General features: G+C 35.8%; 1 protein-coding gene across 1 annotated transcript in view; it reads left to right on the top strand.

Moving 5' to 3' along the window:
• SYNE1 (spectrin repeat containing nuclear envelope protein 1) overlaps positions 1-25,939 on the top strand; it is a 265,776-nt gene that overhangs the window by 48,588 nt on the left and 191,249 nt on the right. The window contains exons 17-34 of the mRNA XM_075708574.1: positions 172-336; positions 1,813-1,965; positions 2,407-2,550; positions 2,885-3,058; positions 4,774-4,932; positions 6,855-7,019; positions 7,596-7,730; positions 8,615-8,773; positions 9,015-9,223; positions 9,493-9,601; positions 10,881-11,045; positions 12,954-13,121; positions 14,765-14,941; positions 16,240-16,380; positions 17,980-18,140; positions 20,988-21,138; positions 24,489-24,716; positions 25,246-25,344. Of these exons, the coding sequence (XP_075564689.1) occupies positions 172-336; positions 1,813-1,965; positions 2,407-2,550; positions 2,885-3,058; positions 4,774-4,932; positions 6,855-7,019; positions 7,596-7,730; positions 8,615-8,773; positions 9,015-9,223; positions 9,493-9,601; positions 10,881-11,045; positions 12,954-13,121; positions 14,765-14,941; positions 16,240-16,380; positions 17,980-18,140; positions 20,988-21,138; positions 24,489-24,716; positions 25,246-25,344 (2,862 nt within the window). The remainder of the gene's footprint in view (positions 1-171; positions 337-1,812; positions 1,966-2,406; positions 2,551-2,884; positions 3,059-4,773; positions 4,933-6,854; positions 7,020-7,595; positions 7,731-8,614; positions 8,774-9,014; positions 9,224-9,492; positions 9,602-10,880; positions 11,046-12,953; positions 13,122-14,764; positions 14,942-16,239; positions 16,381-17,979; positions 18,141-20,987; positions 21,139-24,488; positions 24,717-25,245; positions 25,345-25,939) is intronic.

The following is a 25,939-nucleotide window of genomic DNA, read 5'->3' as shown; positions in this document are numbered from 1 at the left end:
TTCACAGACATGAAAATTCTGTTATGGCATATCCAATATGAAGAGCTTCAGAGCATAATTGTTCAAAGGGTTTTATCAAGCCATTAGCTGGTGATTAAATTTTAGTTTCATAATTTAAGATAAAGACTAATTGAAAAGGTTTTGGAAAGGTGTTTTCATTTTCTTCTTCAGGATTTCTTCCGGCACTTACCTCATTGGATCCAACAGCACACAGCCATGAATGATGCTGGTAATTTTCTGATTGAAACATGTGATGAGACCATTTCCAGAGACCTTAAACAGCAGCTTCTGTTACTAAATGGAAGATGGAGAGAATTGTTTATGCAAGTTAAGCAGGTATGTGGTTTTGCTGTTGTTACTTTTAAATATGTACTTTGTCATTTCTGCAAGCAAGACAGATTTGCTCCACTAGCAGGACTATAGGACAACTTACTAAAGTGCCTAACTCTTCATCATTATTTAAATTAGAAATTAATCCCTGACAGCGGTTTATTTTAATGGAGCTCTTCCTTTGTTTATCTTTTTGGTTATACAGCTTTTTATTTTTATTTTTGGACATTTTTAGCTAGTATAAGCTGTAGTTTTTCTTTATGGTCTCCTGTCTTGATACAGTGACTATTATTTATGCATATCCTCTACTGTTCTTCAAAGAAAATGATTGGTTTTAAGTAGCTATTGTTATTGTAAAAGCTCTGTAAAACTGAACAGTGAAAATGGGGACTTTGAATATTTTTACTACACTTTCATTAAAGTTGCATTAAATTATTGTATTGCAACCATAAGCAGGTACAATGCAAGTTAATTAACTAAATGTTTTCTGCAAAATGATCAGACATCACTTCTATCTTGTGCACAAGGAGGCACTGATATTAAATGAAAAAAAACTACCCTTTATCTCATGGAAGAGATATAACTGATTGGAAAAGAATTGTTGTTTCTATATTTGCTCTTTAAAAAGCAAAGAGAAGATGTGAGCTAAATTACACAGAAGTATTTCACACATCATAAACACATTAGAAAATATTTTTGCTATAGTGAATATACATTTAATGATATTTTCCCCTTCCAGTGATTTTAAATAGCAGTTGCCTGTTTGAAGATGCTGAATCTATTTTCTTTACTGGCATCATTATTTCCATTGCAGTCAAGTTAAATGGAAAAGCAAATAATGACTGACCCTTTTTTATTGTAACTTTTCCAAACTGTTGAGTAGAATGTTCTCAAGCTTTATTTGCTGATGATATTTAGGGTGATTCACTGTGGAAACAGTAATGCCCAGTATGTAGATGTCTCTTCCCCTAATTATGCAGCTTCTTTCATGTGCTGGCTATATGGTTTTTCTCACTGCCTTTTCACCATTTGTAAGACCTGGGTTTCCCCTTCCTCCAGCCAGCAGTTATTTTATTGAAATTTCCCTTATCCTTCAGCTTTTCTAGGTTTCTCGTGTTCTATTCTCTTTGTTGAATTTTCAAAATTGGTACTGTAAGCAATGAGAAATGAAATGAGATGTTGATTCTAGGTTAGAAATAAATGAAAGTCCGGCGTTCTCCAAATGATCCAAACCTTAAAAAAGGCTGACCTCTTTTATGAATGTTGTTCTTTTTAGCACTATTGAAACTAATGCAGACAATTAGTGTCTAACTAATTTAAAAGATTAGTTTCCATTATTTTGTATTTTGTTGAATGCATTCTTTCCAGCAAACAATTGCACTTAAAACATGCTAATTCTCTTAAGTCATTACTTAACTGCCAGATATTTCATTTGTGGTGGTTATTTTTTTGTTTATTTCTTTTTACTTCACGTTTTCTTAGTATGCTCGAGCAGATGAACTGGACAAATTGAAGAAAGAATACTTGGATGGGGTTGCCCATTTGACAGCTTTTATTGATGGAAGCAATAGCAAATTTTCAGTCCCTGTAGAAGTGTCCTTCCTTGATGTCAAAATGTTTGTACAAGATTTAGAAGTAAGTGTCTTCCTTCCATTCCTTTCTTTCTCTCTCATAAGAGAGAAATTTGTAACTATTTAAATCTGACAGCATAAAATTATTTTAGTGTACATTTCCATTATTACTATTTTTTTTATCAGTGGTGCTTTGTTGTATAATTTCTGCTATAGCTAATATAAATCATTGTATTCTATGAGTGACATTTCTAGAGCACATTTCCAAAACACTGTCCCACTGGATATTTCTTTCTGTGTATTTTCAAATCATATACAGGTGAGCTGACTGATACCCTTTGGCACAGTTTTCATGCATTTGAAATATGATCTAGTATTTACTAAAATCAGCGATGAAAACAATTGATAATTGGAATATATATCTTTTATCTCTTGAGAACAGACTTGTATCTCCCATGAATGCATAGATGCTGTTGTTGAAATATTTTTGAAACATTTGTTTCAGAATATTAAGCAGAAATTGCCTGCGATGGAAGCTCAGTACAAAATGGTTACTAGAACAGCGCAAATTGTTACAAAAGAAGTTTCCCAACAGGAAGTGAATGAAATGCTTGGAACTTTGACAAGGATCAAAGAGCAGCTGAGCAAGGTTGCAGAATACTTTTTCTACTACACATGTTGTTGACTGTTGAACTAATAAATAGTAAGCTCCCATATACAAATGCTCAGATATATGCATCTGAGCAAATATATAGTTATAGTAATAACAGATTGATTCAGGGTGAAGAAAAAGTTACTTCTTTTAGAATTTATGACTACCATCCTTAAATGTAACATTCTTTTCTTTAAGAAGCAATACAGGATCAGGATTGATCTATTTTAAAAGAAGCAGGTAGCAACTATATAAACCCACATGCAGAAGCAGCTGCTATTTATTGAATTTTACTTTTTTAATAATTATTTTTCTTTAAAACGTCCAAAAGGTTAAGGAGTATTCCTGTGCCCTGCTGTATGAATGCCAGCATCTGCTGTCTCCACTGGAAGAACTGGAGAAACAAATCACACATTTTTATGAATCTCTTGAAAAAGTCAATGAAATAATTTCTATCCTGGATCCTGAAGCACAACCTACAACTGTTCTTAAACAAAAAGCCCAAGTAAGTTTCAAAAACATCTCACAAAGATCTCCTGCCTCTGAGTATTTACAGTTAGCTTTCTAGGAATTTGGATTGGAACTTGGTAAGCTAAGAAAATGCTTCTTCATATTCAGGCAACAAACATAGCCTATCCTAAAGTCAGCTAGGCATAAATGTACAAAGACTGAAACTTGTGTTCCCTCCTAGTGCCCGTGGTTTTAATCCAAGAAGTAAATATAGGACTTTTTTTTTAATCTAGTGGAAATTGGACTGAAGTATCAGAAATACATTGGATTTTTTATTAAGCAGATGAAATAACATGATCAGGAGCTTCCCTAGGTTTTCTTGGACAATTATGGAAGTTTCTTAGAAGTCTGGAAGCGGTTTCTTTGAAGTGCATTGTAGTAGAACATTAACTTTTCTACCTGACCAATAAACATTTCATTCTGGAGGAATTCAGAGCTAGTCAGAACTCACTTGGAAAGGCAAATGAAAATATGAGGATCTCGCATAGAAATTGGCATTTATCCTTGTGTATGTGTGACATACAGCCTCAAAATTGATATACACATTTCATTAGAGTCAGATTTGACAGGTAATATAATGAAATGGATTTTTTATGAATTTTTTTTTTAAGTCTTCATATTTTATGAAGTCTTTCAAAACCATTTAGACTGCCTTGCAAAAAAAATATACTGGAACAAAGAGATTTAATTTCATGTGTGTATATATATATAAATATATATATAAAAATAACTTCAAGCACATAATGAATCTGAAGATTAGCCCAGTAATTCAACAAGAAGGGTCTTCTTTTCCAGTGACTTCAAGCTTTGATTTGGTTTTGGTAAAAAACGATTTGGTGAGGTTGAATCAAGCCAGCCCATTTATCTTCCTGAGTAAGTCCTCTTCTGTTTATGAACACGAGCCGAGTCATGTGTCCAGCCTGCAGGTTAAGGAGCAGCTCATAAGAGTGCTCCTTTCCTCTGCTTCTGAAGGTTAACCTGCCTCAGAATGTTACAATAAAAAGACATGTTTCTTCTGTTATTTGCCAACCAAGGAACTAAAACCTCCTCAGTTATACAGAGGGTGCAGGTTTCTGCTGATCAGAGAGTAAAGAGAAATTTGTACTGAGGAATAGAGGGTTAGGTTACTTCAATAGCAGAACAGCCTCCTCACCACAGGTTGTTTTTAAAACTTTTTTTCAACTTGTGCAAGTTTATGCATGTTTTCTTTTCCCCCCTCTCTCTTTTTAAAGTATAATTCTCATTACTTAATGCCATTTGTAATGAAATCTGAATTCCAATACCTGACATGAAAGGTTAATTTGTTGAAAGACCAGAAAGGTTAACATCTCAACCAGCTACTGACAGTTGTCATTCTTGTACCTACTGTTTTCACTGCTGCCTACTTACATTTGTACAATAAATATAGACATCCCATAACATTAAATCACAGAATAATGTGTTCTCTAAAACTACCCAAAAGGCTTGGGTACATGTCTGTGCCTTTTTTTTTTAGATAGCTAGAGCTCTATTTGGGTACAGGAATCTGCATACCAGGAGAAAGTTGTGTGGTCTGTGTTATTCTGTATAACATTTTGTGCAGTCTGTTTGTCATGGTGCTTTGACCTCGTCCCTTTTGTTCTTGTTGTGAAAAAATATCTTCCTGTTATTTTGCCAAACTTTTCTCTCCTTTGTTCCTGGCCAGGGTGGATATATGTTTTTTTCTTTCAGGATCTGGTAGCTTATCAAGAAAACTGCAAGAAAGATTTGTCCCTGATTGAGAGAAATAGTCAGAGTATCCTGCAGTGTGTGGCTTCAAGTGAGGTGTTACAGCATTTCCAGCAGTCAACATTTCAGAAGAAAGTTACACAAGTTCAGATTACTTTTCAGGTAATCATCATACATAACTTGGTGCATATTTTTGAAAGCTTGTTCACACGCAGCTGATCCATCCTACTGTATCTCCATTTCATCACTCTGTAGCTACTGTCAAAGAGAGCTCTCCTTTCTGGTGTCAAGTTATTAATTAAGGATTTGTCTGTATTAGGTGGTAAGTGGTCAGGGGACTGGTGGTCGTGTTCTCCATGCAGTAACTCAGAGGTGAGCCTGCCTCAGAGGAACCCAGGATTTAAGAACTTTCATGTCTCAGGCTCCTTTGGAACGAGGAGCCTGAAATCCACCTGTTAGGGCTGCACTGTTTTTTGTTTCTCCTGACTTTGTTATATTGGCTAATTATTTGCTGCTATATTCCCATACATCCCCTTTCACACAAACCATGGAAGATGGAAACTTTTGCAAATGCTACTATTGCTAGGCTTGGCATTTCTTCAGAAAATGCAGTGGATTGTGAAGATACAAAGTTGCAAATAGGTATTTGCATTTGTTAACATAAAGATGTGTACTTTGGGCTATAATCCCCCTTACCTGTAGGGCTCTATGTTGTTATTAGCCATACGGATATTTTCGGGGCTATTCAGCCCAAGTCTAGCCCCACTGTAGCATGAAATTAACCATTATCTTGGAGTCAGATCTCCGGATGTTGGGTTCTTTTAGATTTGTTTTCAGGCAGTTATTGTTCAGTATAAAGCTATCTAAACTGAATGTTAAGCTACAGAAAATCACCTATCAGTAAAGAGCTGTCTCTGAAGGGTGGATTTCAAAGTTTATATTGTATTTTGTAGGTTGTACTTAAAGATCAGTGGGTTTTGATTTACAACTTAGAAATCACTATTTAAGTTTAGCTTATAGTAACAGAAGCAGATACTGTTGTAGCTTGTTCAATTTAGCATGTTGAAAATTAATTATTCTGTTTCTATAAAGATGGATGGTGATTTATGTCTTTTTATCTTAGAAAATAAACCTATAAAACATGGTATAACTATACAAAATGTGTCATGCCCAGAGCTAAAGTATTTATGGATCTGGAAACAGGCATTTTCTCATGTAAAGAATACATTCCTATATGCTTCTATTATTATACACACATTTTTATAACGAAACTTTAAAAAGGCTTAGCAAGATGTTTAGGTTGAGAAGTGCAGATTTGATTAGGTCACCAGGTAAAATCATTACAATTCTTTACACTGGAGTTTGTAATCAGACAGGATGGTAAAGCATATGGTTAGTAAGCAGTGTTGGAATTGCCTTGCTGCCATGGAACAGGTGAACTGTTCATTTCTCCTGGTAAGTTTTGTTACTTGCTGATAAAATTGTAACCACTGGATAATGCAGTGCACTGGGACAGACTACAAAGAAGAATAATGAAGAGCTGTGACTAAGGTTTCAAAACGAGAGGATTTCAGAGTAGCAACTAAACCACAAAATTTGCTGTCTTTCTTTTAAGCAGCTTTCTACCTGGTTGCTTATCTGGCCTACTAGTGTGATAATCGTACAAACCTCCTCCAGGTCAGAAGACCTGTATCATGGAACTGGTTGGACCCATAGGTCAAACCACCTTCATGTAGAGTCATGTAGGAGGAGGTAGTCTGCTACTAGGAAAAATGGAATGGCAAGCTTTACATTTGAAAGCATGCTTTAGGGAAGAAATACTAGCCAAATAGTAGCGGCATTCTGAGGGTGAGACATCTGTATTAGACAGTAACCCATTTTTATTTGAATGAAGGATGGCAAGCCTTAATATAAGTATTAAAAATTAGGAAAATGGGAGCATGAAAGGGAGAAGCACTTGTGAACAGCATACACTTGAAAGAGTGTGACACCAATCGCATGTATTTTTTGTAAGATCATGTTAAAAGAGAGCAAATAAAAATCAGTGAGAAAGTGCCAGCTCATTTTCTTTGCTTATAACTCAGAATATGGTCAGGAAAGCTGGTGACTGGAGAAAAGACATAGAAGCAAATAGCCGTTTGATGAAGAAATTTGAGGAGTCTAGAGCAGAACTGGAGAAAGTAATACAGATTGCCAATTGTTGCTTAAAAGAAAAAGGAAATCCTGAAGAACTTCTCAGGAAACATAGCGTGAGTAAATTCTCTGACCTTCCTCATGGAAATCTTTGAGTGCATGACATATAAGTGAATAACCTACTTAATTTTAAAATCTATGTGGATTTCTTTCACATGTAGAAGTTATACAGATCAGGTCAAACTAATGCTAAGATTGAAAAACAAAAAGGAAAAAAGATCACCCCTCTTATTGGTGAATGTAAGCAACCAGAAGGTGAAGAGAGAAGACCCCCTAGAAATTAGTAGAACCACTGGGAGTGAGGAGACTACATTTTGCCAGTCTCATGCATCCACTGCTTTTTTTTTCAGATGAATATCTGTGCCTGTATTATAAACATTAATTATGCATGTAGCTTTAAAATGTATTCTTGTTAAAATACCATCTCAGTGTACTGGCTGAGAATAAATTAATCTGGTGGACTTTAAATAGCTAGAAATAGTTCTTTCCTTAGCTCAAACTTCAATCTTCAATGCAGCAGAAGTAACCTTGAAACTTACAGAGCGTGTACAAAGGGAACTTCATGTTGGCAGGGTACCATATCAGTAACCAGCTTCATCTTCTCACCTTCTCACTTTCTGCCTCAACTTCAGGAATTCTTTAACCAGTTGGATCAGAGAGTCCTAAATGCCTTTCTGAAAGCGTGCGATGAACTTACTGACATCCTTCCAGAACAAGAGCAACACAACCTGCAGGAAGCTGTGAGAAAACTCCATAGGCAGTGGAAGGTTAGTGACATTGAATGATGTCCCTGGAAATTGCATGTCTTAACTTTGGAATATTTCTGCATGACCTATATGTTGAAAAATTTTAAAATAATGAAAAAAAAAAAGTTGTATTTTTTGGCTTCCTGTACAATTGGACAAAAAATACATTTTACAACTTTAGACACAGTTACACCTATAAATAGCCTCTTGAAAAAGCCCTATTAAGTAAAGTGGTCAAAGGTCAAGAAATGTGAGAAATTAATTACAAAACCTTAATTTCTCCCTCTACATATAGCCATAATGATACCTGTGTTAAAAACATTTGTTGAGAATTAGTGCTAGCTTTTCTTGCTTTATGCTGATGTTGGATGATTGCAGTTACTTTCCCAACCTTAATAAAACAAATTTGTAAGAGATCAGGCTATCAGTTTAAAATGTGTCTTCTGCCAAAGGCTCTAACAACTGAAAAAACATTGGTCATAAGCTATGGAATTTTTTGCCTGCTACAGCATGTTGTGGGTCAAAGCTGGAGTGATGGGTGAGTGGTTTCTCACTAACATGCAAACAGGAACCTCTGGAAGCAGTTGTGAATATAGCTTCACTATTATTGTTTGCTTTATTGTGTTATACAGGAAATATTTGGTATATCTTGCCAAGAATCAAGACAGCTCTGTAATGTGCCATATTCTAGTCACCAAAAATAGGATACATCTAAGAGATATTGGTAACAGAGTTGCTTTATTTACTTAAATGAATACAGAGAAACCCCCACCTGTTCATGCATATATATATGGGGGTTTTTATATAATCAGGTTTTAGATTATTTATTTGTAGTAATTTCACACTGAGGTAATGGGAGTAGTGTTTTATCTCTGTGCTTGTTTATTGCCCCTGTGGGTGTGTAGGATCTTCAAACAGAAGCCCCTTATCATTTGATCCACTTGAAGATTGAAGTACAGAAAAGCAAGTTCCTGGTCACAGTGGAGGAGTGCAAAGCTGAACTAGCTCGACAGAACAAGGTGTTATCACGAGAACGCAATGAAAGGATGATCGAGGAACACATGGTATGACTTATGTGCCACCACGTGGGCATTTACAGAAATACACTTCAATGTCAATAATGGAAGGTCTGACCAACTCTTAAGCCACCAAACACTCTGTGCAAAACTAAATCAGAACAATCCTTGGGGACTTTAACAAAAATTTTGATTTGAGCTTAGTATAGTTCATAACAAATATACAGACATGCTTTGTGATTTCTGCCAATTTTTATTTTTATTGCATTTTCTGTTTCTCTCCCATCAGTTGTTCTTTGGTGACAAGGGACCTTACCAGCTGTGTGAGAAAAGGCTACAACGGATTGAAGAACTGTGCCAAAAACTGCCAGTTTCTGATCCAGTGAGGGCTACATTGGAAAGCAGCCAACGAATCCTGAAGGAGCTCAAATCCCAGATAGACAACACATACATAAAGCTAAAAGAGCACTCAGATACCTGGAAGGGCTATAAGAACAGGTGTCAGCTCAATTGCTAGCTGGGTCTCATAAAGTCTTACGTGTGGTCACTCCTTTAAAAGTTGTCATAGACCAGTACCACACAAAGAATGATACTATATTGTTAGCTTCAAGTAGAAAACTATACTTTATGTAGTAATTCCACAAATTATAATGGGTTTTTTAGTGATTTTATAATTTTTGGCTTAAATTTAAGAGGTTACCATTTGGTGGTGGCAATTTTTGTCTAACTTTGTTCCTTGCTTTGCATTATGTGGTGTTTAATTTCAGATTTTCTGAATTGGCAAATTGGATTTCATCAACAGAAAGAGAGCTAAAGAAGATAAAGGAAAGTGTCAATGATACTGCCAAATACAAGCACTGTAAAGCATCTGTGGGGGTGAGCCTTTGGCTTATATTGTAACAAAGCTACAGTCATTGCTACTGGGACTCTGGATAAAACTGTATTCTGAAGTAGTGCAACTCTTTTACTATGGACACCACAGTAGCTCTGCTGATTCCTGGTATTCTTAAAAACATTTCCAGAAGAAGTTCAACATGCAGCAAAGTGTGGCAGAAGTTCCTACTTTATAATAATTTAGAGAATGGCAGGTCCTTTACCTGCATATTCAGAACATCCAAAATATAAAAGCAGATAAAATAAATACTTGCCCCTCATCTTGCTGCATGCATAGTTAAAAGTGCTGTGCAAAGAAAAGCCAAAATTTCTGGACTGGGCATTTTTGAAGGATCGAGTTACTGTCTTACATTTAGGGCGATCTTCTATAATAAAAATTCTCTTCTATGATAGGGTAACAGGGGAGGCAAAGTTATTCTACCATTCGCTTTTGCATTGGTGACTGGTAACAGAAGTAGTGGAATAGTTGAAAATTGAGTTGTTTGGTTAAATTAGTTTTGGGCAATAATTTATTGTGTCACTTAGGACATAGCTTGACCCTTATTTCTATTTTTTATTTCACATACTAGGAACAAAAATAGCAATGTCACATACTGTAGGAGTTTGTGTGAAAGTCATGAGCAGGTTATGAGGCCAACTGCACAGAAACACAATTAGGATGACCTTGATAAAGCAGATAGACCTTTAGCTTAATCGGTGCTTCTGCTCCAAAAAGTCTGATTTACTCATGCAGTTTTACTGCTGGCAACTTCTCATCAGCACTGGCACAAAGATATAAATTAACTACTGGGTGAAAAGAGGGGAAAAAAGAGCTATTTAAATAGGGAAAAAAACCACGCAAAACCTTATATCACATGAAATTTTATGTTTGGGAAAGTCAGCATTTAATATTTAAATGGTAATTAAGAAATTTGGTCAATATATGGAAAATATATACATGGTATTTACCATCCATCTATCTATCTGTATGTAAAATATTAGTTTGTGAGGAAAAAGTACTCCACTACTACTTATTAAAAACCAGTCTAATAAGTAGTACTGGAGTAAAATCTGTGGAGGAAATGCAAAAATCTAGCCAAAAACCTAGACTGGAACAGAATCAGATAGGGTATGCAAATAAAAAAAATACTACATTTCTAGTGTTTCAAGGTAAGAACAAAGGTAGTATGTTTACACTACTAATCTTTGAACTGATGCCATGAATGTCACTCATTAATAAATTTTGTTTATTTGAAGAAAATACATTTTGATTCTTCCACAGGAAATTAGGAAGCATATTAACAAGCAAGGAGAAAATCACAGCTGGCTGAAATCTAGACTTGCTGTTTTGACTGCAGTATGTCCTGATTCGGAGGCCAAAAAGACAGAGCATGAGCTTTGTAAACTTTCCAGTGACTTCAAGGGACTCCTAGATTTGCTGGCTGAGGTACAGTATGAGGGACATAAGAACTTTCCATTTCCAGTGTCACATGAAATTACATCAGTCATGGCTTCACAAGCATAAGTTCCCTGCTGTGTTTTTTTAATTAAACTGCAAGCATTCAGCAACAAAAACCTCATTTGTACTCCGTGGGTAGCAAAGCCTTGAGAGTAGCAGGCAAAAAATACTGGCATTATTGTAAGGCATCTCTTCCCTTTGCAGGATTGGAAAGCATCATAGTAAATGTTTCTGGAATCAAAATGTCAGTATTTTTAGAGGCAAAAGATAGTTTTCTAAAATCAGCTCTTAGTAAACATTGGCAAAACCGTGATGTACATGAGCTAGTGGATACAGAATTTGACTTTAATCTTCATTTATGTATCTTTTATGCTGAAATAATAAAGGAACTACTGTGAGATAGTTTCACGTCATTAAGGATGTCTGTCATGCACTGAATTTGCAGGAAAAGGCTGCTGTTCTCTGAGGTCTGAATGATAATGAGGTACTGTAACTGCTGAAATCATGGGAAGTTTCTAACTGATAAGCAAAACCTTTTAGAATCCACTGAATACTTGAGTCCTGTGGAATCTCAGGGAACTTACCACTTCACAGCTTTCACAGTAAAAAGAAAGATCAGGAGAAACTTAGAACATCTTACACTTAGAAGGAGGAACAGATCCATTTGAAAAAATGTTTCAGGATACAGAAAGATTTCAGGCTTCAAATTCCATTGTTAATGTCGATCCTTGTGGAGGCCTTGCAGGTGTTCCAAATGTATAAAAGTTCCATGTATTTATTGAAACTTCTTTAAACTTCTGTGGTGTGAAAACTGCATTTAGAAAGTTGGGGCAACCAATGTTCTGATTTCCAAGTGACAGCAAAAATTTAAGATAATATCTTTTTAGTTTATTTTGTATTAAAGTACTTTTGCTTGTTTCCTCCAAAAGTCAGAACTAAGGAGAGCACAGGTTCATGATGGTAAAAAAGGAAAATAAGAACTAGAATCTAAACTTGTTTTGAATCTAAAAGCATAATCTAAATGGCACTTTATACAATAGTTAAGAGACTGCTGATTCTTACAAGTCTGAATACTTTTTACAGCTAAATTTACACCTTGTTAATCAGATGGATGAGACTGTTTAGACAAGGACTGATACTGGGTATCTCCAGAGTTCAGTAATGTCTTTTGGATAGTAAAGACTAAACATTTATATAACAGGAAAGAGAATGGCTTGAATCTGAATGACCCTCCAAAGTGACTATGGACTGGAAGGAAAGAAAGGAAGGGAGGAAGAAAAGAAAGGAGTTTCTTACTTGTATAATTCTTTATGATTAAAACCTTAAAACACAGGAACTGTCTGGGGAACAGAGCCTGTACTGAGAATCAGCTACAAGTAGTTAGCTGAATCATGTGAAGAGGGAAGAACTTTCTGATATGTTGAATAAGTATATCTTTTTCTTTATCAAATTATGCAAACTGAGACTGGATATTGCACCACATGCATATTTGGGCACCAGGGCATTGCTGTAGAAGGTCCAAAAGGCAGCAAGATTGTTCTGTGAGTTGAGTAGCGCAGGTGTTTCAGAATCTGGGTCAGCTTGCAAGGGTGAGGACAGCATGTATTTTCTAACTGATCACCAATAAGCGGCTGTCACAAACAGCTATTTACCATATGGCAATGTCATAGCGAGTATGTCTAAACAAGACAAAGGTCTCCTCAATCACATTTTAAGTCTACAGTCACTCTTCCAATGTAAAGTTAAAGGTGTCTGTTGAGAATGCTGGAGAAAAAAAATGGTTTGAATTTAGACAATTTACTGTATCTTTTGAAAAAATATTCCAAATATAAATGTGCCCTTAAAATATAGATGTGCTTTTCAACATGAAATACTTAAAGTTATCCATAATTGTAGATTGAAAAGACATTAGGCACTGTTGGAGACTGTGTCCAGTACAAAGAAGAAGTTAAAAGCGCGATTGAAGACTTAATCAACAACTCTAAAGAAGCCCAAGCAGAGGCTGAAAAGATCCTGGATACAGAAAGTTTATTACAAGCTCAGCAACTACTACTTCATCATCAGGTAGGGAAATTACTCATGTCCGTACTTGACTTTTTTTTTTTAAGGTAGAATATATACTAGATTTTGTTATGTCCATTAGCATAATTCTTTATATTTAAACTTGAAAGAGTTATAAAGGAAATGGTCTCATATGGCCTAGTATTGATTTCTTATAATGAAAAAAGTGCTCATTATTTTTTAAATGTTAATGCCCAAAGATGAGCTTGTTTTTCAACTTTCATTGAATATTCTTTTATTTCACATGGGTTTTTTGGGCACAGAACACCTGAAAAACAGGCTTCATTTACTTGAAATTTTGGGTAAGTGTACTCTGCAAATATGTAGTCTCTCTCTTTTTACCTTTTTAAAGTTTGCATGTCAGATTTGATCATGGTAAATTTGGCCTGATCCTGGTTTTGGAAATTTCTCGACTTCAGCAGCCTTGATGTGGCCCGAACTCTAAATGCTGGAGGGGAGGTGTACCTCTAGCCTCATCTCTTCTAAGTGTTTTGTATGAACATCTATTTCTGTAAGGTCAGACATGTCTTATTGTCTGACCAGGCACTATCTCTGTGTTATCTAAACTCTGGTGTTTGTAAAAGCTATTGTATGTGTTAAGGTTAATATTTGTTCCTTCCATATTCTGCATTCCTCATCTGTCATAGAATAGAACCATAGAATCGTTTAGGTTGGAAAAGACCTTTAAGATCATCCAGTCCAACCATTAACCTACACTACCAAGTCTAGTCTAAGCCAATCAAGGGTAGACTAGACTAAACCATATCCCGAAGTGCCACATCTACCCATTTTTTGAACACTTCCAGGGATGGTGACTCCACCACCTCTCTGGGCAGCCTGTTCCAATGCTTGACCACCCTTTCCATAAAGAAATTTTTCCTAATTTCCAACCTAAACCTCCCCTGGTGCAGCTTAAGCCCATTTCCTCTCATCCTAAAGACGTCTCGTCATAAGAGAGGTAGAAGGAATAGGTAACTTCTCCTTGAGTTCTTGGACTCTTCTTCTTTTGATATGGAGTCTGTTAAGGTAGAAACAGACTTTGACAAAGACCTGAAGGTACCCAGAGTAGAATTGAGCAGGGAGCTGTGAGCTTACCTAGCAAGGCTGGCAATGGGTCAGGCGTGTTAAGAAAGCATAGGGGAAGTAGTCTTAGGAGCTTCTGATAGTGCTACAAAGCAAAACACGTCAAAGAAAGAGTTATGCAACTTGGCCATCCCCCTGCTGCTCTCTAATGAAGGAAGGCTGATATATCGCTTCGATCAATCTGAGGCTCCAACCTGTGCCTCAAAGAGTGCAGAGCAAACCGGGATGCTTCCAGGCAGTCATGAGGAATACATGCACCTGTGGCTACTGCTGCAGTTGCTCAACTGTTGGGGCTTCTGCTTTCTAAAATATTGCTTTGGATAAATGGCCATACTGTCACTCTTTCTCTCCCATTTGTATGCCACAAAAGCTGTATACATACTTTGGAACCCAAGGCTTATATCTAATGAGTATATGAGACTCTCAGAAATACTTGCCACAGTTTATCCCTTTGTCTGTTATTCTCATTGCATACCCCTGCAAAAGCAGAAAGTGGTTTCATTGTGCCAGTTTCCTAGAGGGGCTAAAAAGTCTAATCATTCCTGTTGGATGAATCCTTTTAGCAACGGACAAGGAGACTCCGTGCAAAGAGGCAAGATGTTCAACAACAGATTTCCCAAGCTAAACAGTTGCAGATTGAAGGTGGACTGCCCAGCACAATGCAAGAGGATTTACAAAAGTTGGAAGGAACATTGGAGAACATGCAGCAGACTATGGAGAAACGTGAAGAGCAACTGCAGGTGGGTCCTTTGCAAGTAGAAATAAAAACCTGCGCTTTTCTTCTTCTTTTTTTTTTTTTTTTTAACTTAGTAAAAACCAAATTTTTTTCATGTAAAAAGTCTGACCTCACTTTCTCACCTCTGAATCTTGGTCCTTGGGGTTTTCATGATCAGTACCTCCATGACAACTTCTTGAAGCTGCTGGATACCTCTTAATTAATAAAGAAACAGCATTTTGTTTGGAAGTGTTTAAAAGGCCCAACTATTCAGTCATAATAGATATTTTAAATAATGTATCTGTGAATTAATTTTTAGATGTCTCCCTGGTTAAGAACGATGACACTGGCCTTTAATTGATAGTCTTTCGGCTGGATACTAGATTAATAATACCTGATGTTGTGCAAATATAATCCTCACAACTACTGTGTGAAATACATGCTGCCATCCTAAATTTAGAGAAGGAAGGAAAAAGTCAGAGAGAAATCAAATGGATTGCTCCAGGTTGTGTTACTAGTCACTGACTGAAGTGGGATTAGAATTTCTAGCTTCTTGTGCCCATATCTGAGTTTTCCTTTACATTTCTCTAAGCAGGATGGTAATCCAGCTGTCCACTATTTCACACAAATGTTTAAAGTCATCAAAACTATTTCCTATGATAAAACACAAGATGAAAAACATGATCTACAGAGCTCAAAAAGCTTCTTAATGTAAGAATTTATTATTGAAAACAATTTTTTTCTAAGGAATCCCATATATAAAGTCTTAACTTGGGCCTTGCTTTACTTCAGAATCAAGAAAATATTTGTTTATACTGTCATAATTCTTGTGACTGGTAATTAAATGCTGTATGTTAATCAAAAATTTATGTTTTCAGAAAAGAACAAATAGATTCTTATGTGTGAGTTTCCTATGAGTAGGGATTTTCTTCTTCCATCTTACTGTAATTTATTTCATTAGAGAACTTTAAAATCCTTTCAGGTATTGTTGACTACCTGTTACCATAATCATAAGCGTCTGCATTTATTACTTCAGACTTCTTCTACAACATTCAAATATAAGATTTAAATATTTCTGGCACCTTAGAGAACAGTGCTTTTTTGCACAGTGCAGTATGAATCAGTGAAAATTCCAGGGAGAACTTTCATTGGGTTCAGAACAGTTTCATCTGTAGAAGGCATTTCAGGAGAAATTGTTTTATTTTATGTCAGGTCCTTCTCTTTTTTCCTTCTTCAGTAACTTACAATGATTTTTTTTTTTTCTCCCCTTTGATCTTTTTGTCTTTGTGTTCCTGTTTTGGGTTGGTTTGTTTGTTTTCGTAGGTCACAATAAATAAATGGGAGCAGTTTGAAAGAGACAAAGAAACAGTAGTAAAATATCTCAATCAAGCAAGCTCTGCACTTGAACGTATCTTAAACTTCAGCAGTTTAGAGAGCCTCTCCTCAGAACTGGATCAGACAAAGGTATTCACTGTGTGAAATACAGGAACTGACATATCTTTCTACCTTGCTTGTTAACATGTAGTGAGCGTATTGCCTTCAATCTTTGCATGGTTTCCTGTTAATGCTGGCGCAAATTGTGTATACAGATTAGAAACCGCATAAACTCTTTAGAGGTTGTCGTGGTTTAGTCCCAGCCACCAACTAAGCACCACGCAGCCGCTCGCTCACTCCCCCTGCCCCAGTGGGATGGGGGAGAGGATCGGAGGAGTATGAGTGTGAAAACACTCCTGGGTTGAGATAAGAACAGTTTAATAATTGAAATAAAGTAAAAAAGTAATTATAATAATAACAATACAATAATGATAATAATAATAATAATAACATACAAAGCAAGTGATGCACAATGCAATTGCTCACCACCTGCTGACCGATACCCAGACAGTTCCCGAGCAGCAATCGCTGCTCCCCGGCCAACCCCCCCCCCCCCCCCCCCCCCCAGTTTCTATACTGAGCATGACATCATATGGTATGGAATAGCCCTTTGGGCAGTTTGGATCAACTATTCTGGCTGTGCCTCCTCCCAGTTTCTTGTGCACCTGGCAGAGCATGGGAAGCTGAAAAGTCCTTGACTAGCATAAGCAGTACTCAGCAACAACTAAAACATCAGCGTGTTATCAACATTCTTCTCATACTAAATCCAAAACACAGCACTATGCCTGCTACTAGGAAGAAAATTAACTCTATCCCAGCCAAAACCAGGACAGAGGTAAAAAGTTATTTTATGAAAAGATCATGAAGATGATCTGCATCTGAAGCACACATATGGAAGGTAAAATGATTTTGAGGACTTCCCATTTTATGCTCAGTAATCTTCTATACTAGTAAGCTAAACAGTGTCAAGCAGTGGCATATCAACACCAATGGTGTGCTCTTTGGCAAGGTGATGTGGACTGTGCCAACTAGCACTCTTTTAGCCCTGAGGAGATAAAGGAGAGACTTCTGTAATATGGACGTAAACCATAACATGCCACTTGCCCTTAGTAACACAGAATATTTATTTACTAATACAGAACTAATAATAGTGATTGGCTTTCCTAAGTGGCGTGCTTTTCATGCTCTTTTTATCCTTTGATGACTCTGATACTAAATTATACATATCTTGGTTATGCTCAGCATCCATTGTTCTGGTGTATGGGTTTACTATTTGTGACAGAGAACAGTTGTTAAACAAAGTGAGATTATAAACTACAGGATACTGCAAAATCCTCTCTGGAAAGGGTAGGATCTAAAGATTAAATAAAGATGCGTATAATCTTTGACAATTCACAAATAAATTTCTTGAAGAGCTATAGAATAAATTTTGATTGGTTGAGATAAAAACTTTTGGACACAGAGTCTCCCTTGCTAAATTTTATTCAAGCTAGTTTGCTCAAATTAACATTTCTTAAATGCAACATGAAAACAATTTTTGTCAGAGGTTGTTTTTATGTATTTACACATTCAAAATATACATATAGGACAGGGATACTTCTTCTAACCACAAACATTGACGAAAAATACTTTTTGTGTAAACATATGAAACTGTTTATAGTTGTATTAATGTGTCTTGCATCCTTACAGGAACTTTCTAAACAGGCTGAAGCAATGGCAGTGCAGGCTGAGAATTTGGTGAAGAATTCTTCTGAAATACAGCTTGGTTCAAAGAACAAGCAGTCCCTTCAACAGCAGGCAAAATCAATCCAAGAACAAGTGAAAAAAGTGGAAGTTACTCTTGAAGAAGAGTATGTTCTTAACAAGTTCTAATATTTATTCCCCACTATAAAATTGTATCAGATTTCTAGAACACCTTGTCAGCATTTTGTGTTGTCTTATCAGCTCTGTGATTTACAGCTTGCCGTGGCATACTAACCAGGTTATAGTACCAAATATGTCAAAAGAGTGTGTGCAAATAAACAAAATCTTTGTTTAATAATACGTAGTTTATGAAAACACACTTAGTTACATTTAACCTGTCACTTATCTTTAAGCCCCAGTCTTGTGAAGAAAGGATAATTAAACTTATTCTTGACATACTAGACTCTCTTAGAAAGAAAAACCTCAGTGCAAGTATGAGAACAGCACATTTACCATATTTGCCTCAGTTTTCAGTATTCCACTTTCTCCATAGGAATGTCAAGAAGTGCCTTCATCTTAGCTGAATGCCCAGATTTTATTTCATGGGCAATATCAAAAGTTGCTTCTGCTGCTGCAAACAACAAAGGCATCATTTGCCAAATTTTGTTTAAAAATTGAAATTTCAAACTCTAAGAAAATGTTGTTAAATCCTGTAAATATTTGTAGCTTTTTGTATTTGTAAAAATTTCATCCATTTTCTCAAGTAACTCAGTTATTGAACTCAAATTACTCCAACTTCAGCTGTTGCTATTCTCATTTTATCTATAGACACCTGTTTATATGTGTGCATGAAATTAGTATTTTTGCATATACTAGATCTGATATGCAAGTCAGATATATGTGCCAATTCTATGTTGTCTTACTGGAATTACTATGTAGAATAATTTGCTGTATAAGTTTAAGCAGGTACCACACCTCCATCTGAATATGAGCGAAGGGCAATGTCCACATCACTAGGTTCTTTCTCCTACTGACCATTGTCATGCTAATCTGACTTTAATTTGGTGCCATCTTCTTCTCAATGTAAAAGAACAGTTGTAAAACAGAGTAACTAGCCTCTGCAGCAGATGTAACTTTCTGATTACTGGTGGTCTAATTTTTTTACACAACACTTTCTCCAGTATGAAGTATGACAGTGATTTGCAGTCAAACTCTACCATATCTTACTGAATACTTCACTTTTTACATCATTTTCTCCAATATTAGAGAGAAAACTAGTGTGAGTTTTTAATTCAAGAAATTCATCCTTCCAGCAATGAATATTCACCTTTTAAATAATGTCATATATTTTTAAATGAAAGCTATCATTGATATCCCCTTTCAACGCATATATAAAATAGGTTTTAGTTGAATGTATGGATTGTACAGAATGTCTGTGATACTGTGACAGATAATAAAAAAATAAATCCCTTCTACAAAACATGCAAATATATACAACTCTCTATAGTGAATCTACAGTACATATAATCAGTGTGTAAGAGTTGTAACTCGCATCATCAATAAAAATCTTGGCCAAGTAATTTAAAGTGAAGGTATTCCAAATACATATGGTATATACTATGCCAGTGAACAGGTAAGGGAAAGAGAAGTTTGAGAAGCTCTCCACAGTCAGCTACAGAGCAAACTTAGCACATCTGTTTTCCAACGAGATCATGCATAGCTCTGCAGTGTGTTTGGGACTATATTCTTTACTGCCTTCAGCTTTCTTACAGCTATAGGGAAGGCAGATACAAAGGTGAAGGCTTTTCAGCTGTTGTGCCACTGATTTGGTCCCTTGATTCTGATTTCCAGCTGTATTTTCTTGGGCTGGACTCGAGTGAAATATTTTTGCACTTTATTTTCCTGCAAATAACTTGAATTTGAATACACTCTTATCAGTAAATGGCTGTTGAGATTGCTAATTTTTTTTTTCATTTTGAAAATAAATAAAAAATGAAAAGGCCAATTTTTACACTTTTAGACTACATCTTTTCTTAAAGCTTCCTCTAGCTTTAATGAGGGGAGAAAGAGAAAATAAAAACTTTTTAACATGGAATGGTTTTTAAGGCTATATTTAAAAGGAAAATGTATTTAGAATTTTGTAATATTCAAGCTTTTCTGATGAAATTTTAGTATTTTCAGTGAAATAGAAAATGCATGTTTTGCAAGCTGTGTGTAGGGCCTGCATTAGTAGTGGTTTCTGTACAATGACTTGAAAGGAGCAGAAATTTGCATACTGGAAGCTAATGCTGTTAGACCTTATGAGGGCCTTAGACTTATTTGTGACAAAAAAAAGGGTGCTTTGTTTGCTATCCAATATATACAAGAATCAGTCATAATCTGTCTAACATACCTATCATGTATGTTTCAAAGAATATAAATCTATTAACTTTGAGGTAGTTGAGTCATATCTGCTGTTGATTTTTTGGTTTGATATGAAGTCATTGCCTCAGAAAACAAAACCTTCGTATAAAATCAGCAGATTGCTGTTATAAAAACACAAGTTTAATAAAGTGGACAGACATTGGTGAATATATGTACATCCACAATACACTGGTTTTAATCATTCTTTTCTAGCAACTAAATGACTAACATCTATGCACTCAGTTATCTCAATTTTTAGATATCTGATATAATCCTAATTCCAGATTATTTCATAGAAATCATATTTATGTTACTTTTCCTTTCTCTTCTTGCTATGATGAGATTCTTGATCTACAGCTGATGAATGAAGCTGTACTCTGTTTCACCTCTTGAAGCCCCTACTATGGCTAATATAGTTTTTTGACTTTGGGTGCAGTCTAAGAGAGAACCAAGTTTGAATTTAGGCATACAACTTGCTCCTTTAAAACCAGGAGTTTTTAAAATGACCCTCCTGTAGATCGAATAAGTCACATTTTTTATTCTAGCAAGAATATGGGCAGCTTCATTATATTAAACTGTTTATTCTCTCTAATTAATTTGGTTAATTTTAGTATTAAAAGCATGGAAATGGTGAAAAACAAGTGGGATCATTTTGGCAATAATTTTGAAGCTCTGTCCATCTGGATAGCTGAACAAGAAAAAGAACTGGAAACTTTGGAAACATCATCTTCTCCTTTGGACATACAGATCAGCCAAATCAAGGTGATTAGTTCTTGTTATGTTTAGCATTAAAAGTCCGTTTATCTGTCATTTTGCTAGAGGCCAAATGGGAGAAAAGACATTTTACCTGTTTCAGAACTACCATGATGTAATGATGGCACACTTTGTACACAAATATACCAAGCAGTAAGGTTTTACATAAACTAAAGGAAAACTCTTACAGGCTGCCTTCTCTGTTAGTGTTTAATTTACGTATACGGAGCCTTTGCGTGTATGGTTAAAAATATTATTTAATTTATATTCTTCCTATTTTCTGAGTAATCTCAACTGGGGTACAAAATAGCTACGTAAATACAAGGTATATAAAGCTTTTTTATTTTAAAACATACATCAGCTACTGGATATAGAACTCAATTTTAATCTTGCAAGCTAAATTATGACTTGATTTATGTATCTTTTATGCTGAAATAATAAAGAAACTTGCTCTTGGTAGCTTGCAAACCCACATACCATTTATTGCTACTATATTTACACTGTCTTAAATTCTGTGTACATTCCTGTAGATACATAGTGGTTTAGTTACTTATTGCTAACTGAGGTGCATATTGTCTCCAAGCATTGCATTTCAAGGGCTGACTTCATATCCTCCCACAAATGAAAACGTACCTTCTCTGAAACTGCGTGTTTCTCAGGGGACAGAGTTTTTCAATATGCAATGCACACTGCCATTTTCTTTATTCTGTGACCTACTTCAGAAAGTGCAGAGGTGTGCAGCTGCTTGCAGTCATGGACCAGATTGACGCTAAGTATTTCCAAAGGATCCTGTAAGGTGTTTGTTTCATGTGACAGAAACAGTTTATCAACAGATTTTCCTGTTCTTAATTTGATCACAACTTTACATACATCAAATAAATAAAATCTCTTGATTTCACCACTGAAGAACAAAACAATGCTTGAATTCTTGCTTCATCACCACAGCAATTCAAAACCAGTTTCCTTGTGAAATAATATGTGTGCATTTATTCCACTGGCATACACTGTCATGTAGCCGTACTTTTCAGTAGTTACTAGATAGGATTCAAATGTTTAAGACAATAAGTACATCAAATAATATTAACATTGCATTGCAGTGTGACAACAGCTCTTGGCTGTCTAAATAGACCCTAGTTAAGCCCTACTCGTCCATTCAAGCCAATTTCCCAGAAAGGCTGTTCCTTGCTATATATGCAGATAAACGGTAATTTTTACATTGCAGTGCAAGTTTTTGAAAATGTCAGTGTAAGCCTTCTTCATCTAAGCATCACGATAGAAAGAAAATGGTCAAGAGGTAATTTTTATAAATGTCTGAGTGAACAGACATAAAGCAGAGAAAATTCTCCAGATGAAGCCTAGGGTACATCATTGTAACCCAGATGAACAAACCAGCTTTATGAACTATGATACGTGAAATGAGTCATCTAACCTCTGATACATGGACATAGTTGGAGGTCTTCAGCAGCATTGCTTTGTGCCTGATTTTGAAGGATTTATTATGTTTTGTTGTGAATTTCCTGATAAGTTAGTCTGTGTCACAATACTAATTAGCATACTTGGTTTATAATTTCTAGTACAACATATTAGTAAGGAATATTGCAATATGAGGCAAATACACCAGGGAAAAAAAAAAAAAAGGTGTGTTTCACCTTTTCATCTTTGGCCGACCAGATAAAAAATCCTGGGGTCAGCTGAATGTAATTATCATACATAGCGGCAATAGTCTACTTTTGGTGACGTTGATTGCTAAACCCTGATGACTTCAGCAGAGCCAGATTTTCACCTACACATTTCTCTGAAATTCCTGGTGGACAAAATGACAGTTTTCACAAGTAGTTACCATTGGTGGCAGACTCAGCGAGAGTTTGAAGGCCTCAATTATCCACCTTCTTTTATGTAACAGTGAATTTAACAGAAAAGCGTGGGAGTAAAAAAGCGCTGCCTCATTTGTATCTGCTACATTGTTAGACAATTTCAGCTTCAGGGCCACAAATCCAGTATTTTTCCTCAGCACCATATTCTCATGCAAAAAAGATATTTTATAATCCAAATTATTTTGGAATACACTGCATAAAGAGGCACTATAAATGCTTATAGCACCACATTTTCTTCTGTACTGTCGCCCTGCTAATTCTAGACTCTGAATGTTGCAGTAAGCCACTCCTGAGCTTTATAATGGCAAGCAAGATACCGTATTTTTATTGCAATTATAGCAGAAGGTGGGCAACTTCTATGCTTTTGAGAGTGCATTTTCAGGAAAGTTTTGGTTGATGTCATTATACATACATATCTTAACATTTTTCTACCTGAGAATGCTATTGCCTGTTTCAGTTTTGAAGAGCACTCTTGGCTCTTTCAGTGCCCTCCTAATGAGTGTTTTTCACTGGTTTTGAGAAGGGATCCATGGACATGCTGCATCAGCAGAAATTAAAAGAATTCTGTTGTGAAAAATACATTTCAAAGTTCACCAATGCTTACTGAATAAATAGCCACTGAATGTGAAACACCCTAAGTTTCTGTCTCAGATGTAGCTTTCAGGTTTGCCTCTAATTTGCAATAAAAACAAGGCAAAAAAATGAGACAGTTGCTGTCATGCAGCTGATGAAATCTGAAGCCAGTGCTAGTTTGTCTTTATGCATTTACTAATTGATGTAGGAGACAGCTGAAAGGTACCAAAGGCCATTACCACTCTTGTTTCATGGTTTCCTATTTATACTGTAATGTGGTTCTTTATTTAATCCTCTGCCTGAGGGTGCACTCACCCTACCTCATCATCTAATTGAATATATTCTTCATTATACCATAGAATTTTAAATTAGAAAATGAAAACAATCTCTATTGGTTTTCAAATCATAGCATGTTTTATTTTGAAGGTGCTTGAAAACCTATTAAACACAAGAAATCAGCTGTTAGAGTTCAGCTCCTTAACAATATTGTTTTCAGTTATACACTTTTTTTCATCTTGTATTTATTTTGGATCTTTAAGAGAATTATGTATTAATTTGCTGTGAAGCAAGAGATGCTAAAATACGAACCATCTTGTCTGTTTATGAAAATATGCACCTCAAGCAAATCTAATTCCTCTTCATAAACACTGTTTTTAGGGTTGGCTGTTTTTTAAACCATTTCCAGTGCTAATTTCAAGAAGAAAAAGAGAATTTACAGGGCATATTAAAGACTTTTATAAGTTTATATATATGAACTTATATAGTTGTTTCAAGTGATCAATGAACTCTCCACTTATTTACTTTTTTAATGAAGAACATGAGTAGCTCAGGTAAAAGAAGGAAGTGGAAAATATTATTCTGATAATTAAAAAACTATTGTGCTTCTTTATTTACTATTACTTTGCATTGTAGGTTATTAATAAAGAAATAGATGGTAAAATAGCTGGAATCTCAAAACTAGAAGAGGAAGCCAAGTCTTTTTCCCAGTTTGTTACCTCTGGAGAATGTGCACATATTAAAGCCAAACTGACTCAGGTCAAACGGTATTGGGAAGAGCTAAGAGATCATGCACAGAGACTGGAAGGAACAATCACAGGGAATGTATCAGCACAGCAGAAATATGAAGAAAGTCTTCAACAGGTAGACAATGCAATTTGATTGTTTGCAGCAATTTACAGAATTACTCTTTATTTTTCCAAAATTGAATATAAAATGTGTATTATAATAGGATGGACTAGAATATATGAGTAGATTTGTAAGGTAATTGTAAGACCTCTATAAGTAAATTTGTACTTTAAATGACTTAAAAGGCAGGTTCAGGAATACACTTAAAATATATACACTCAAAAAATCATGCTGTCTTTTAGAAAACCTAAGTGATTCTCCTGGATACTGCACTAATAAACCACATCCATACTTCTTATAAACACTTTAACTTTAATCTTGGGTTGTTAGTAAGTCATAAGGAAAATAATTTAAATATTATTATTGCCCCAGTTATAAGGAGCTGAGCACAGTTAGCATCTTTTAACTTCAAAAGGCACTTGGTACTACAAAAGCTTAGTATATAATATTCTCTTAGCACTAAATATTTAAAAGATGTTATTTAAAGCATCATTTATGTATTCCCTGCTGGTTTTAGACTCTCTGGTTTGCCTTTTCTTCATAGGTGCAGCAGGCAGTGTCTGAATTTGAAGCCAAGCTAGCTGAGCCTCTCACATCATGCTCTTCAGCAGCAGCAACATACGCAGCCCTTCAGGATTGCACGGTGAGCACGTGGCCAGCAATTCCTGCCACCGAGTCCAGGGAAAGGTGCCACACTGACCTCCTCACAGAAATGCCAATAACCTCCAGACCAGGGGCTGCCTGATGCCACACAGCCCAGGGTGGAGGCAGGAGGTGACAAGGGCTGCCTGTGGCGGTGGGCAGCCCCAGGGAAGGCTTAAGCAGGCTGCCTCAGCTATTTCTTCTCACCATTTCAGACAGGCTTGGACAGTTTTGCCCCACTCTAGAGAAAGGAAAGCCTAAAAGTATGAATTAATCCTTCAGGTTCTTGTTTTTAATTTTATGCATCTAAAACATTATGAAAAATAGAAGATAAGAAACATGTCTGTTAGACATTTTTCCTCAAAGATTTTCATGAAACTTGCATCTTGGTATAGAGAACTTAAAAAAAAGAAAACCCAAAAAAACCCAAAAACCAACTCCTTGGAAGTAGTTTTTCCTGGACAATGCAGAAACTGGACAGAGTTTCAACTGACAAAGTTTTATCTGTGATGCCAGAAATCCATGGGTGTTTGGACATTTGGTTCAGTCCATTACAAAAGGAAAACAAATATTGGATTGGTATTCAAACTACAGAC

The sequence above is a fragment of the Pelecanus crispus genome, chromosome 3, assembly GCF_030463565.1.
Source record: "Pelecanus crispus isolate bPelCri1 chromosome 3, bPelCri1.pri, whole genome shotgun sequence".
Lineage (NCBI taxonomy): Eukaryota > Metazoa > Chordata > Aves > Pelecaniformes > Pelecanidae > Pelecanus > Pelecanus crispus.
The sequence above is the reverse complement of the archived record's forward strand: the minus strand, read 5'-3'. Positions and strand labels throughout refer to the sequence as shown.